Source organism: Plasmodium gallinaceum (assembly GCF_900005855.1).
Source record: "Plasmodium gallinaceum strain 8A genome assembly, contig: PGAL8A_v1_141, whole genome shotgun sequence".
Taxonomy (NCBI): domain Eukaryota; phylum Apicomplexa; class Aconoidasida; order Haemosporida; family Plasmodiidae; genus Plasmodium; species Plasmodium gallinaceum.
The window spans coordinates 467,311-468,491 of NW_021628302.1; the positions used below are offsets into that span (position 1 = coordinate 467,311).

A 1,181-nucleotide genomic window follows, 5' to 3' on the forward strand; every position below is an offset into this window, starting at 1 on the left:
AAAAAAAAAAAAAAGTATATATATATATATACACATTAAATGATATATTTTCAAGAAATGTCAACATTAAATAGAATTTATATAATATTTATTTTCATTTTTTAAAATTTAACTTCTTTTGATTTGTTTTTCCAATCCATATATTCAATAGTAACAACCTATTTAAAAAAAAAAAAAAAAAATTTATTTATATATTTTCATATGATGAAAATGTCATAACTAAAAAAAAATATACATAAATATATAGATATATATATATATATGTTAAGAAAATAATTATTAAAAGTATGTTTATATAATTATAAATTAATTTATTTTTTGAATTTATACATTCCAATTTAGTTTATTTAAAATAAAATATTTCAATTTAGTTTTCGCATTTAAAGTACTAGTAAAAATATAATAATGTGTAAACCCGTTTACTTCTATACAAATCTATATAAAATAAAAATTTATAATTTTAAAAAAATATTATTATTACATATATATATATATATATTTATATTTTTTACTTTTTTTTTTTTTAAAGCAAAGTCTAATATATATGGTCCAATTTTATATTCTTTTTGTACGTATATACCAATTTCTTTGAAAATTTTTTCAATTTGTTGTTGCATTTTTGAAATTGTTACAGTGTTTTTAATATTCTTTTTTTCAATTTTTTTTATAGCATTTTCATATTTTTCTTTTTCATCCCTTAAATAGTATAATACTATATGTATCTGAAATTATTTTTTTTATAAATTTTAATTATAAATGCATATATAAAATTCAAAAGTATATTTAATGTATATATAAGCTTATAAATATATTTATTTTTATTCTTCATTTAAAAAATTTTCTTTTTTTTTCTTTTATTTTTTTTTCCTACTTGCTTTAATTCTTCATTTTTTAACTTATGTAAATTATTTAACAACAATGTTATAATATCATTTAATATAATATTTAATAAATCATCTTTTATAGAATTATTAGCTAGTCTTAGAACAATGGAATATGAAATATTGCATAAGTATTTAATTTCAAAATGTTCATAATTTTTATATATATATTTTTTTAATAAATAGTAATAAATTTCATAATTTAAATTTAAAGTAGATATACTTAATAATATAGTTGTTAAAACTCCTTTGTCCTTATTTAAAAAAAAAAAAAAAAAAAAAAAAAAAAAATTTTTTTAA

General features: G+C 13.3%; 1 protein-coding gene across 1 annotated transcript in view; it reads right to left on the reverse strand.

Annotated features, from left to right (window-relative positions):
- Positions 1 to 113: 113 nt before the first annotated feature.
- Positions 114 to 1,181, reverse strand: part of PGAL8A_00483900 (RAP protein, putative) — a gene marked incomplete at both ends in the record, with an annotated part of 2,941 nt that continues 1,873 nt past the window's right edge. Inside the window, 4 exons of the mRNA XM_028673628.1 lie at positions 114 to 158; positions 331 to 435; positions 513 to 722; positions 872 to 1,135. Of these exons, the coding sequence (XP_028530062.1) occupies positions 114 to 158; positions 331 to 435; positions 513 to 722; positions 872 to 1,135 (624 nt within the window). The remainder of the gene's footprint in view (positions 159 to 330; positions 436 to 512; positions 723 to 871; positions 1,136 to 1,181) is intronic.